This window comes from Diabrotica virgifera, chromosome 3, assembly GCF_917563875.1.
Source record: "Diabrotica virgifera virgifera chromosome 3, PGI_DIABVI_V3a".
Taxonomy (NCBI): Eukaryota; Metazoa; Arthropoda; class Insecta; order Coleoptera; family Chrysomelidae; genus Diabrotica; species Diabrotica virgifera.
The window spans coordinates 139706938-139719941 of NC_065445.1; the positions used below are offsets into that span (position 1 = coordinate 139706938).

General features: G+C 34.7%; 1 protein-coding gene across 1 annotated transcript in view; it reads right to left on the reverse strand.

Moving 5' to 3' along the window:
* Nucleotides 1-13004, reverse strand: part of LOC126882573 (uncharacterized) — a 481344-nt gene that overhangs the window by 36923 nt on the left and 431417 nt on the right. The window contains exons 18-19 of the mRNA XM_050647545.1: nt 12363-12530; nt 2716-2943 (exon numbers count right to left, since the gene is read on the reverse strand). Of these exons, the coding sequence (XP_050503502.1) occupies nt 2716-2943; nt 12363-12530 (396 nt within the window). The remainder of the gene's footprint in view (nt 1-2715; nt 2944-12362; nt 12531-13004) is intronic.

A 13004-nucleotide genomic window follows, 5' to 3' on the forward strand; every position in this document is an offset into this window, starting at 1 on the left:
AAATACGGAAAGAGAAATGGGTATATTCATTGAAGGAGAAGAAGTAGAAAATGTAAAGAAATTTTGCTATCTGGGAAGCATATTTGACCCTAGCGGTGGAATAGAAGAGGAAATTAATGGAAGGATAACTAAAGCCCAAAATGCGTTCTATATGCTGAAGAAAACATGGGAGTCCAATAAATTAACAACCAAAATCAAAATCAGGATATTTATTACAAATGTAAAGAGCATATTGCTATATGCAACAGAAACTTGGAAAATAAAGAAAAAGATTATACAAAAGGTTCAAACATTTGTAAATAGATGCCTTAGACGAATATTGCAAATATATTGGCCAAATCGGATGAGTAACAAGGAACTTTGAAGAAAAACTAATCAAGAGCCGATAGCCAAAACGATAAATAGACGCAAATGGAAGTTTATTGGACACACATTAAGGAAAAATGAAGATGATATAACCAAACAAGCCCTGGATTACCAACCAACTGAAAAAAAAAAACAAGGCAGACCAATGACATCCTGGAAAAGAAATATTACCAGAGAGCCAGAAGACAATGGGTTAATATGGAAAGAGGTGAAAGCCCTGGCCAGAAACAGAGATGAATGCAGGGGGATTGTGGAGGCTCTATGTTCCAAATGGTATGAAGAGGAGTAAAGTAAAATAAGTAAGTAAGTATTATTGTAACCATAGGTCTTCTGCTACTTTATATCTTTTCCTAATTTCTTTATGTACTTCATTGTATTTTTCTCTGTTTGTGCTACCTCTGAAGATCGTTTAGATATATATCTTGTGTAATTCTCCTTTTTCTTCTTTAGGTGCCGTGTCCGTATTCAGACATTGGCCGTCATCCTGTTTACAATTTCCTAAACCATTCTCTAGCAGATGTTGCTCGAAATAATTCTTCTACTGTGAAACCACACCATTGTCTAATATCACGCAACCATGAAAGTTTATTTTGACCAATTTATCTCTTTCCCTCCACTTTTCCTTGTATTATAAGGCTAAGTAGATGGTATTTAGGTCCTCTAATTATTTGGCCAAAGTATTCTGTTTTTCTCCTCTTTATGAAGTTTATGAGCAAACGTTCTGAATTCGGGCGGGCATGTTTTCGACGCTAAAGTACCTGAGGGTCTTAAAAGTACCCGTGTTTTGGACGCTGCCAGAAAGTAAAGTTAGGACCGAAGGGTTCGGTCTTCCTCCTTTGGGTCTTTTAAATTTAGCGTCCAAATCATGCACATCCAACGGGTTGTATAAATTCCACTGATGTAGAGTAAGAGGTAGAATAGGATTTATTCGGTGAGACATTCTGTATAGTAACATCTGATGACATATTGATAATTTATTTACGGTACTACCGAAACTAATTACTTTAGTTTCCCGCAAACAACAAACTGGTAATTTGTTTGTAATCCATAAACCTGTGTCTATTTACAATAACTCATGTACTAGACAGGAATATAAACTAATAGTGAATATGGAAATTTAGTGGTTAGTTAGTAAGTAATCGTGGTAAAATTTTGCTCAAAGTGAACAGTTTAACTTTTCTCAAGATAAAGTACTAAAATCGGGAGAAACGTATTGGAGGTGCGTAAAACGGTCGTGTAAAGCAAAGATATTCACGAAAGGGCCAGAAAAGTTAGTGATTCGAAGTAATCTAGAACATAATCACGAGTGTGATATCAAGACGCTTAATAGACAGATTGTGCGTAGCAGTGCCAAAAGGAAGGCTAAGGATAATTTGACCGAAAGGCCGTTAAAGAAACTATTGTTGCGGTAAACGGTAAGCGGAGATGTGGGCTACGATGAGTGAGAGTTTAGAATTAACAACTAATGCTTGTGAATCGTTCCACTCGCGTTTTAATGATAATATTTTCCATTTTATTGATGTTTTAAAAACTTTTCAAACTGAAACTTACATTAAAATTAATAGTGTCCATGAAATTAATAGACTTAAAGATCCAAAGAGTAGAAAAAAAATTATGTTCGTTAGAGATAGGATACATGAGTATCAAACTAACTGTATCGATCGATACCATTTCGTAAAATGTATGTCGTATTTACGAGTATTTCAAAGTGACGAATAAACCTTATCAAGCTTAATCTCTAGAATTTTATTACCTGACTTTCCATTTACATTTCAATTAGACCCAGCGTCCAAATCATGTATGCAGAAACAGGTAATTTTATTTTTCAGCGTCGAATTTTAAATTTAGCTTCCAAATCATGCACGCCCCTGAATTCATCATTTGAAGAATATCTTCATTGGAAGCGTGCGTCATCCAGTTATCTTTAACTCTCTTGAACTTCTCAAGCTGCAGTGATAATTGTCGTTTTCATTTATTCCCAGCAATCGTCTCTGTTATTGGTATCTTCTAGTCTAATTTCGTGGAACATTGTGATAATTTCTTGAGAAACATTTTAATGTCTTGGAGTGCATCCAGTGATTATTGTGGAGGTTTTCTGAGTTTTACAGACACTCTTTAGCTCAACTATGATTGTAGAACATAGTAGAGTATTGTCTGATCGAATATTGGCACCTGGATAAGTAAAACCCAAGTACCTATTACTGATGTAAGCTAGAATTCCGTTACATTTTCTAAGATCAGAAAAAGATGTGTAGTCGAAAATATAGTAAGGATACAAAAATAAGAAATATCAATATAAAAAGTATTACAAAACACTTTTATATAAACCGATATAACAATATTTTTCACCTTTTAAATTCAGTGGAATCAATTTTCTCCGGCATAGCGGCATCATTCACATCTTTTTCTTTAGTATCTTCGGACAACTTCTTTAATATGGATTTTAAGTTTCTTCTTTCTATAGTTTCATTAGACTCATTGGAAGAATGTAGAGGGCTTGATGTAAGCGGAGCAGTCAAAAAGTTTTTGTCCGTTCGATGCTGTTCGTGATGCATACTGGAACCTTCGGAGTGAGACCTAGCAACAAAAATATGTTATAACTTATTGTAGGTTAAGTGTGTTTTTAATGCATGAACTGTATTTTACAGTCGAAATTGTAGATGTACGTATATCTATATATAAAACAGTATATATGATTAGACACATAATGTTAAATCCATTCTCCGTAGGTCTATTATCTCCATATCACTTATCTTAGTCTAAGTTTTAGTCTCTTTGTAGTTTTGTATTACTCCGAAATATAGATGACACATTTATGTAAAATAAAGGTTTGTCAAAACACCCTCCATAAATACCTTTAATACGAGGTTTTTTATTTTCGATAGATGAACGTTAAAAAAGTTTTTTCATGTCTTTCATGCATAACTTCTTTAACAAATACTAATAATATTTTCAACTGATATTTTTCTTTCTACACTTTCCTAAATTTCTTCTCTGTTCTTAAGTGCTCTAAAAGTCATTTTTAAGGTGACGAGTCTCATTATTTTAATTTTTAGAGAAGACTTATTCGTTATCAGCTAGTGATTTCATTAGTGCTCTATACATGCCTTGTAATAAGATGGAAATTATTCAGAATCGACGCTTTAATTTTAATGGGACAGTTAAAGTTTATTCAGACCGACAGTCAAGTTACAGTCAGATACGGTACAGTCAGTATCGCTTCTATGGTTTTCAAATGAAGTAATTCTCACCGACTGGCACGGTATAGCCACAGCCCGTGCCCGTCTGATCGATATGCCAGCGATCAAGACTGGGACTTGCTCGTGACTGGACTGGACTGCCGGGTTTGTGTGAACGTGTCAGTCAGGGACAGTCAGTAATCTGTTTTCAGTTGATACACCATAATATTTTCGTCACTTGTTTCGTCGATTTTATTAACAATGGAGGACGAAATTTATTCAAACGCCACAAGAAATTATGTTCTACTATAGAAGACATTATATTCAGGACTATATTATGTATTTTTGAATGCTCCTTAATATACCAAACAGTTTACAAAAATAAATACAATCAGACACTATGAAAATTGTAGATTTTAATCCTTAATATAACCATTCATATATTGTCGTTATATGGTTGGTCCTAATTATCTCAAGAATGCAATAACGGAATTCGTTTCAATACTAAAAAATTTCTAAATACTCGATAATCTTGATCGGTCTGAATGATGATGTACGCTGACGGTGATCTGCCCGCACCTTGTGTGTGAAAGAGCACCCTTGACTTGACGGCGATTTAACGGTGATCTGATCGTACCGTGACTATTATCGGAATGGAACGTTTCATCGCCGCCGGTTTATCGCCGCCGTTTCGATGCCGCCGGTTCATCGCCAGTCCAGTTCATCGCCGTCCGTTTCATCGCCGGCCGTTTCATCGCCAGTTTGCCACTTAGTCAGTTGATTTTGTATTATGGGAGATGACACGACACGACGTTAAATTCAGTTCAAAACTTATGACAAATAAAAAAATAAAAAATATTATTATATTAATTTACTGTTCAATTTCTACTTCCCCTAAATTTGATACTAAATAATATTAAATTTGTAATGTTAAATTATATTTTATATTATAAAAGTTTAAAAGTCTATTAAAAGATTAAGTATGACAACGGGAATGGTCATATCTCGCATTTCCTGGAATTCCTAATTAATACTGAAAATAAATAATAAATGTAACTGTCGAAAATTGGTAGAAAATTCGGAAATATATCAGTTAACGATTAACAGACTGGCGATGAACCGGACGGCGATGAATCGGCCGCGATGAATCGGCCGGCGATGAACTGGCGGCATCGAAACGGCGGCGATGAACCGGCGGCGATGAAACGTCCTAGACCCGACTATTATTGGTCTGAATCAACCTTAAAATTATTTACAGATTTTTATAATAAAAGGCGACTATTAGCTTTTTTACTAACAAAATCTAAAAAATATGTTGATGCACAATCGATTTTACACCCATGAACAAAAAAATGGAACATTTTAAAATTATCATGTGAGATGGACTTCTTTGTGCTGCAATCCTTAATTCTCCCAGTATAATACAGTATTTCTCATGATCATCTTTCAGTGCGTCACAGTTTTTCGATTTCTTTCTAACGCATTAAATTGTATGTGACAGAAAAAAAGGCACGTCGGTGATTACATTTCGTCGGTGACATTTTTATAACATTTCTTCTAGTTATTCTAGTTGTCGATAGATGGCGCCATAATAAAAAAATAATTTTTTTTTAATTAGATCATAACATTACAAATATAATCTGTATAATTTATAAGACTATACAAATCAAAGAAAATACCATTTTATAAATGCAAGAAACACATTTAATTTGTTTTTATTCCAAATTGAAAATAAAATGTGACAACTGTCAGATTTAACTAAAATGTCATGTTAGAATAAATGTCATAAATGTGTATTATCACGGACTTACCCTTTTTCCTATCATTTGTTACGCACTGAAAAATGATCATAAAAAGGACAATAGGAATAGGATTTCTTTTCCGAATGCAATGTTAATGTGTCATATAAATGCACGAACAGATTTAAATCTGATATGGGCTATAAGATGACCAATACAATCTTTTAAATTTAATCCCATCAAGGCACTACAGCTCCCGGAACGAACCATGGCTGACGAGAAACGCTGTCGTCGGTCGTACGCCCACCTAAACTTTACGTAGAAGGATTTGTCTCACCCGCCATGATTCGCTCCTGGAGCTGTAAGTATTTATTATTTTAGCGACATAACGACGTGCATTATACAGCTTAGCACGAATGCTGGCAAATGGCACAATATGATCTAAAATGTTTTCAAATTACATTTCAGCTGTCATTTCATCTGGGGTTACAGCATTTAACATTTCAATTACATTTCAGCTGGGGTGTAATGCTAGTGGGATGTAATGCTAGTTCGCCTCCATGTGGTGCACCCTGGGTAACGCTAAATAAACTAACAAAAATTTGGCGGCAGACGAACGAAAAACAAAAAAGGAAATCCTGCCAACATCACAGATCACAAACAGAAATGTTGTTCTGAAGCTATTTTCTTGTGGCATTTTTATAATCAAGTATATTCAAATGGGAAATAAGCCACAATTTTACCTAAAAATGATTTTATTAACGTTTCGACGCCCAAGTCGGGTGTCTTTGTCAAAATACAAAATAATTTAAATAATTAAAATACAAAATAATTAAAAAAATAACATTATTTTGTATTTTGACAACGACACCCGACTTGGGCGTCGAAACGTTAATAAAATCATTTTTAGGTAAAATTGTGGCTTATTTCCCATTTGAATATACTTGATTACAAAAAGAAATTTTATCTACAATAAAGTGAGGCTACTTTGTGACACATGTGGTTACTTTGTGACAGTGACCTCTAAAGTTAAACATATTAACTTGGCAGAGCTATTAGAAATGCTGGAATAATTAAAATGTTTTATCTTAATAGTAGACTATGTGCACTATCTAGGGAATAATAAACAAAGTTCCTAGTGCAACTTCGCTCGTCATGACACAGCTGATTTGATCGTCAAAACAGGTGATTTTAGTTTGGCGTGAACACTTTGACTTTTGAAGAAGAATTTTTAGAAGATATTTCTACCAAAGTAAATTTATATTTTAACACAATATGTTACCTCCATTTAACATTTAAATGTTGTCTGTAAAAAATGTACGGGTGTTTCTTTGTGTCACAATTAGAATTCCATATAAATATCGCAGACAAACTTACATGTCACAAAGAAACCCCCACCCATGGGGCGACTTTGTGACAACGTTTTTGATATTTTCTTGATTTCTATAACATATAGCGCATTCTAGTTTTCACTGAACATAGAGTAAATATTGAGCTTTCAGGTGATATTTTTAAAATTATAATAAACCGAAAGTATATGTACTATATCATCACAAAACCTAAAAAAGTGTCCCAAAGTAGCCTCACTTTACGGTAAACGTAAATATACGATGGAAACAAATAAAGGTTCTTCTCAGAACCAACTGACTAGGGATCTCGGACCGTGTATCCGAGTCTGTCACCTAAACATCGAGGGCATAAGCAAGGCAAAATGCCAAGTGTTGCGAAAAATCCTACACGATAACAACATTGACCTGGTTGCCATACAAGAGACAAGAGATCCATACTGAAGACAAAGTCCAGATTGATTTAAGGGGAAAGATACCTGGCTACGATTTACTGGGAGCCACTTATGATAAATATTACGAACCTACATTCGCTGCAATATAGAAAATGGTTTCCTGCTTTCTGCTTCCAATGAAAATAATATACATGAAGTAGTCACCAAGATTGGAGATATTACCGTAGTTAACATATACAAACCTCCAGCCACTACATGGAACACAAAAGTGCTAAAGACTTATCCACATCCTACTATATACATCGGCGACTTCAACAGCCACCACGAAATGTGGAAGTAGGTACACCACGAGTGATGAAAATGGGGAGGCACTAGTAGAATGGTCCGAAGAGCAAAACACGTATCTAGTTTTTGATGCGAAAAAGGAACATTTAAATCAGCTGCATGGAGAAAAGAATATAACCCAGACCTATGTTTTGTCTCAAAAGATACCAATGACAGACCACTACAACTGCGAGAAGTGTCCTTGCAGACTTCCCACATATTCAACATCGTCCTGTGCTTATCACCATCGGAATATCAATTCCAATAATTCGATCATATCCTCGACCCAGGTGGAATCTTTGAAAAGCAAACTGGAAGAAGTTCTCTGAACAACTAGACCGGACCTTGAGCTGGGTCCCTCCAACCAGCAAACATTATGAGAGGTTTGTGGGTGCAGTAATAAGCGCTGCCAAGGAAACCATCCCTATGGGGTATCGCAAAGAATATGTGCCCGGATGGACTGAAACATGTGAAGACTAATACACGAAGTTTCTCGAAAGTGGTGACCGAGAAATAGCCGATGAGCTTTTACACAACATCGATACAGCTAGACGCCAAAAATGGATAAAGACTGTCGAAAACCTTGACTTCAAAAAATCAAGCCGGCAGGCATGGTCCCTGTTGCGGAAAATTGGAGGAGCTAACCAGCTGGGATACAGAGAGTCTAAAATGTCTCCTAACAAGGTCGCCTCCTATATAGTATCTCTATCCAGAGCTCCACGAGATCGAACACATACTACCAACGTGAAAAGAGACTTAAGGGCATTAAAACAAATGAACAGAACGAACACCGAATATACTTCAGTCAGGTAACATTCCTTTTTCACTTAAACGAACAAAGATAATTGCAATTCCGAAACCGGGCAAATCAAACGATAAGCCAGAAAACTACCGCCCCATAGCTCTACTCAGCATGGTATATAAACTATTAGAAAAGCTTCTCCTCAACAGAATTAGTCACAGGATACTAGAAAATGTCCCCATTGAACAAGCTGGCTTCCGCCCTCATCGAAGCTGTACGGACCAAGTGCTCTCATTAACAACGTTTATCGAAGCTAGTTTTCAAAACAAACAAAAGACAGCAACAGTATTTATAGATCTAACAGCAGCATATGATACTGTTTGGAGACAGGGATTAATATATAAACTGGCCCGTATTATCCCCTGCAGAAAGATAACTAAACTCATTGACAACATGCTGACAAACAGAGCCTTTCATTTTATAATGGAAAAGGAGACGATTAGACAGATGAAACTTAACAATGGTCTTATACAGGGTTCTGTCCTTGCCCCTTTACTTTTCAGCCTCTATATTGCTGATATGCCTGAAACCGAATCTCGGAAGTTTGGATATGCTGACGACTGGACCCTTGCAACAAGCCACCAATCTTTAGAAACTACAGAAATCACTCTCACGAATGACTTATACATCCTCAGCGAATACCTTAAGAAATGGAGACTACAGCCAAGTGCTACAAAAAGTGAAGTATCAGCTTTTCATCTCAACAACAAGCTGGCAAACAGAGAATTGCGAGTGTATTTTAATAACAAGCGGTTAAAACACAATAAATACCAGAAATACCTTGGGGTTACTTTAGACAGAACGCTCACATTCAGAGAACACCTGACGAAAACAGCAGCAAAATTGAAAACACGCAACAATATAATACAGAAACTCTGCGGCACCACATGGGGGTCCACAGCATCAACATTAAGATCCTCTGCTCTTGACCTGATATATCCGGTGGCAGAATACTGTGCTCCAGTGTGGCTAAATAGCAGCCATACCCACCTGGTCGACACCCAACTAAACCGTGCTATGCGTATGATAACAGGCACAATTAACCCACCCCTACAATGTGGCTACCTACCCTTAGTAATATAGCACCACCCAACCTACGCCGCGAACATGCATTGGTTAAAGAATATAACAAAATAATGGAGAGTCGTCAGCTTCTAGTTCACAACGACATCACCGATATTCTTGGAAACCGTCTCCGATCCAGGTTACCCCCTCTACAATCTGCTCAAGCGCTGCAGCAATCTAACTTTGACTTAAATACCCGATGGAGAGAAGATTGGGAAAGTAGACAGATCTGCATTACCATAGGCTACCGGACATCATAGGGAAACCTGGCGAATTTCAACGTCCCCGTAAGATTTGGGCAGCCCTTAATCGAATTCGAACAAACTGTGGAAGATGCGCCGGCTCCCTCTACAAATGGGGTAAACTCCCCTCGCCTTCTTGTGATTGCGGCGCTGCAAGACAGACGATTAGTCACATTGTTCAGGACTGCCCACGCAGAGCATACACAGGCGACCCTATAGACTTTGTAATGGCAACCGAAGGGTCAATCGAATATATAAAAAAATTGGACATCTTTTTTGTGATGCATTGTATAATGCATAAATCTAAATATATTCTGTGAAGTACTTAAGACATATGCAAAATAAAAAAAAATAAATGAGCTGTCATTCTCACAATCATTTTTACAAGTTAGGTATGTCGTTTCCAAGCAATACCGTTCCAGAGTACTATGCCGCCACCACCAAAACTAACGCTCTAAAACAAATATCTATATGAGGTTACAACTGGCATACCATTCGTCATTTGGAAACGAGATTGAGGATAGTTCGTCTACAGAAGAGTCGGGTATTACTCTATTTTGAGTATTACCTCATAAAGTCCCTTGTTATGAATGTTACAGGAGCACTCTGACTAAAACGATGATGAAAAAGGGAAAAAACGTAGAAGTTTTTGAAATTTGACTCTCGAATGTAACATAATTGAACAATGAAAACGATGATACTAAAATATCTATTCCGACGGTATGAATTAGGGAAAGATTATAGGTAAACTTAGCGTTGAAGTAAAATATACATATTGGCTCCGTAATTTCAGATAATTGGTTAAGGGTTCTTTAAATCAAGCATTTTCGGACTAGGTTAATTGGGTTAAATTGTCGTAAAACTATTTGAGGAATCTTCGGTCTTCGTGTTTGTCAGAAGAGTTTCTGGACACCCTGTATATATTATTATGTGAATTATCTCGGTAGTCTACATAAATTATTTCAATACTTTTCTCTTATACTTTTCTCTTTAATTAAAGTTTATTTTATATAACTACAGGATGATTGATTAGTAGGGTAAAGCTCCGTAGGTCCGTTATAATAACGGATAGCGATAAAAGTTAAAAACAAAAATTGTAGCCAACTTTGAGCTTCATTCACATTACAAATTAGTTAGAATATGAGAGGGTTTTCGATAACATAGTGGCATGTCAAATTTATGTTTTTTTTAAATGGTACCTATTTATATTCTTTATATTTACCTGTATTTAATTTCATATTCTATATCTTTTTAACTTCTCCATTAAAAAAATATAGAAATTTGGTATGTCATATAGGGTATTTCCAAAGTTATAACCAATTTAATACGAAAATCGTAACAAATTCAACTCCCTGTATAAATAAAAATAAGCAAAACGGCAGTGGCATATTAACGCCATATTTTTTTTATTTATTTTCAAAATTTTTATAAATATTATTATATTGCTAATTTTCTTTATATTGAATACAGGGTGAGTCAAAACGCAAGTACATTATTTTCTCAGTAATTTTAAATGGAACACTCTGTATTTTATATCACTATCGAAAAATGCCATTACCGTACCTCAATTTGTATACAACATTCCGTATGTCTAACTTTATTAGTTTTAGAGATATTTTGATTTTTTTATGGACCAGTAGCGTGGCTACCCAGATTACCAGAATTTAATAAACTGGACCGATTTTTTTGGGGTTACTCTAAGAATAAAGGTTATAAATGGCCTCCAATAACAAGAGATGAGATGAAAAATACAATACAAAGTTAATTCTGAAGTGTTACTTTACAAATGCTTCATACTGTAAGTAACTCATTCAATGACCGTTTTTAGGCATGCATAAATGTGTTAGGAGGTCATTTTGAACAACTTATGTAATTAAATATTTAAATTATGTTATTAAAAGTAACTTTTAATTTTTTCAAAAATATTGTATTTTGTGTTTATGTTTTTTGTTTTGTAAAATTTTTTTACGGATAAAGTATTTTTGGTTCTTTATTTGTTACATTTACATACAAAAGTAGATTTTAGTTGTTTTCACGAAATGTTGTATTTTGGGTTTGTGTTTTTTTTTGTAAAATTTATAACTAATAAATTATTTTTCTTACATTTAAAGTAGTTTTTAATTGTTTCATAAATGCTGTATGTTGTGGTTGTGTTTTTTTTTGTAAAATTTATTACTTACTAATAAATAATTATATTTCTTTCAGTAATCGTAAACTGTCAGTTTTAGATAATTCAGTCATGGCTTACTTAAAATTTGGAAAGATTTGGAAAGATTTGGAAATATTTGAAACTAATAAATGAAGACCTATGAAATGTTATAATATAAAAAATAAAGTACGGTATTGGTATTTTTCGATAGTGATAGTAAACTACAGGATATTCTATTTAAAATTACTGAGAAAATTATGTACTTACGTTTTGACTCACCCTGTATTTAATATAACGGAAATTACCAATATCAATAATTTATGAACATTTTGACAATAAATAAAAAAATATGGCAGCAATAATCCATTGATTTTGTGCTTATTTTTATTTATACAGGGAGTTGAACTTGTTACGATTTTCATATAAAATTGCTTATAACTTTCTAAATACCCTGTATAACATATCAAACCTTTATATTTTTCTAATGGAGAAGTTAGGAAGATTTTGAATATAAAATAAAATACAGGGTGTTCCATTAAAAAAAAAACATAAATTTGGTCTGCAAATTTGTTATCGAACAACCTGTAACATTCTGATTAATTTTGAAAAATGAAACTCAAAGTTGGCTACAATTTTTGTTATTAACTTTTATCGCTATCTATTACCATAACGGATCTACGAAGCCTTAGCCCACTAATCAATCACCCTGTTTACACCAATGACAGTAAAACTAAAAGTTCACGTCTAGTACTAACCTAGTCAAAGTGTCGTTATCGAAACTTTGGTTATCAGGAATATCCAAGGAAAAACTTCTCGTTTTCATGACGAGTTCGAGTTCTTCTAGCTTCTGCCGTTCGTTGAGAATTTTAAGTTTCTTTACAAAAGGAAGGGGTCCGTATTCAGGAGATAAATCGTCGATTGACCTGAAAAGTATTTATATTGGTAACGTAACAGTTTGGAAATATTCTTTATTCTAACTGATAAAAGCAGGGATAGAAGAAGAGGTGTAAAGAAATATATGTATTTTTTAATAAAAAAAAGAAAGCACGAGTTTGTTCAACTCGAGTTCAACATAACATAAATATCGGCCACAGACCGTTATAAATCATCTATGTTATGATCAATATGTTATAAATTTCGTTATGTGTTTTGTGAAAGGTCTCCATAACCATATAAGACGGCCTAAAAAAAGATGAATAGATACGAGGGTCTGGAGAAAATGGGACGGAGACAATGGGAAATAGTGGCACAGGACCAGCAAATATGGAAGGCAATAGTAAACGCGGCAAAGAACTACGAGTTGTAACGTCATTAATGATGATGATGATAATAGGCATTATACCCATAGGAAGTTTTAGCAAACTATGGTACAATGACTAAAAACAATATTTTTAGTT